Consider the following 226-nt stretch of genomic DNA (forward strand, 5'->3'; position numbering starts at 1 on the left):
GCTGGGAGACCGCCGAGCCCGAACCAAGAAGGAGGTGGATTATTCCGATAGCCTGACAGAGAAGGAGTGGTTGCGAGCTATTGGGGTGAGTGTTTGCAAAATGCCTTGTGCATGAATGATGGTCTGCTACTTTGTTAAATGATCCATATTTATTTACATTCTGAAGGGGGGATATAGGGTATTATTTGAGGCCATGTGCATTGCTCTCAGAGCAATTCCGTGAAAA

At 46.0% G+C, this 226-nt stretch overlaps 1 protein-coding gene across 1 annotated transcript in view; it reads left to right on the forward strand.

Annotated features, from left to right (window-relative positions):
• The window catches only part of LOC119591307 (transcription activator BRG1-like), a gene marked incomplete at its 3' end in the record, with an annotated part of 18,291 nt that overhangs the window by 13,331 nt on the left and 4,734 nt on the right, over positions 1-226 (forward strand). The window contains 1 exon segment of the mRNA XM_037940034.1: positions 1-85. Within this exon segment, the coding sequence (XP_037795962.1) occupies positions 1-85 (85 nt within the window).

The sequence above is a fragment of the Penaeus monodon genome, chromosome 28 (genome assembly GCF_015228065.2).
Source record: "Penaeus monodon isolate SGIC_2016 chromosome 28, NSTDA_Pmon_1, whole genome shotgun sequence".
Taxonomy (NCBI): domain Eukaryota; kingdom Metazoa; phylum Arthropoda; class Malacostraca; order Decapoda; family Penaeidae; genus Penaeus; species Penaeus monodon.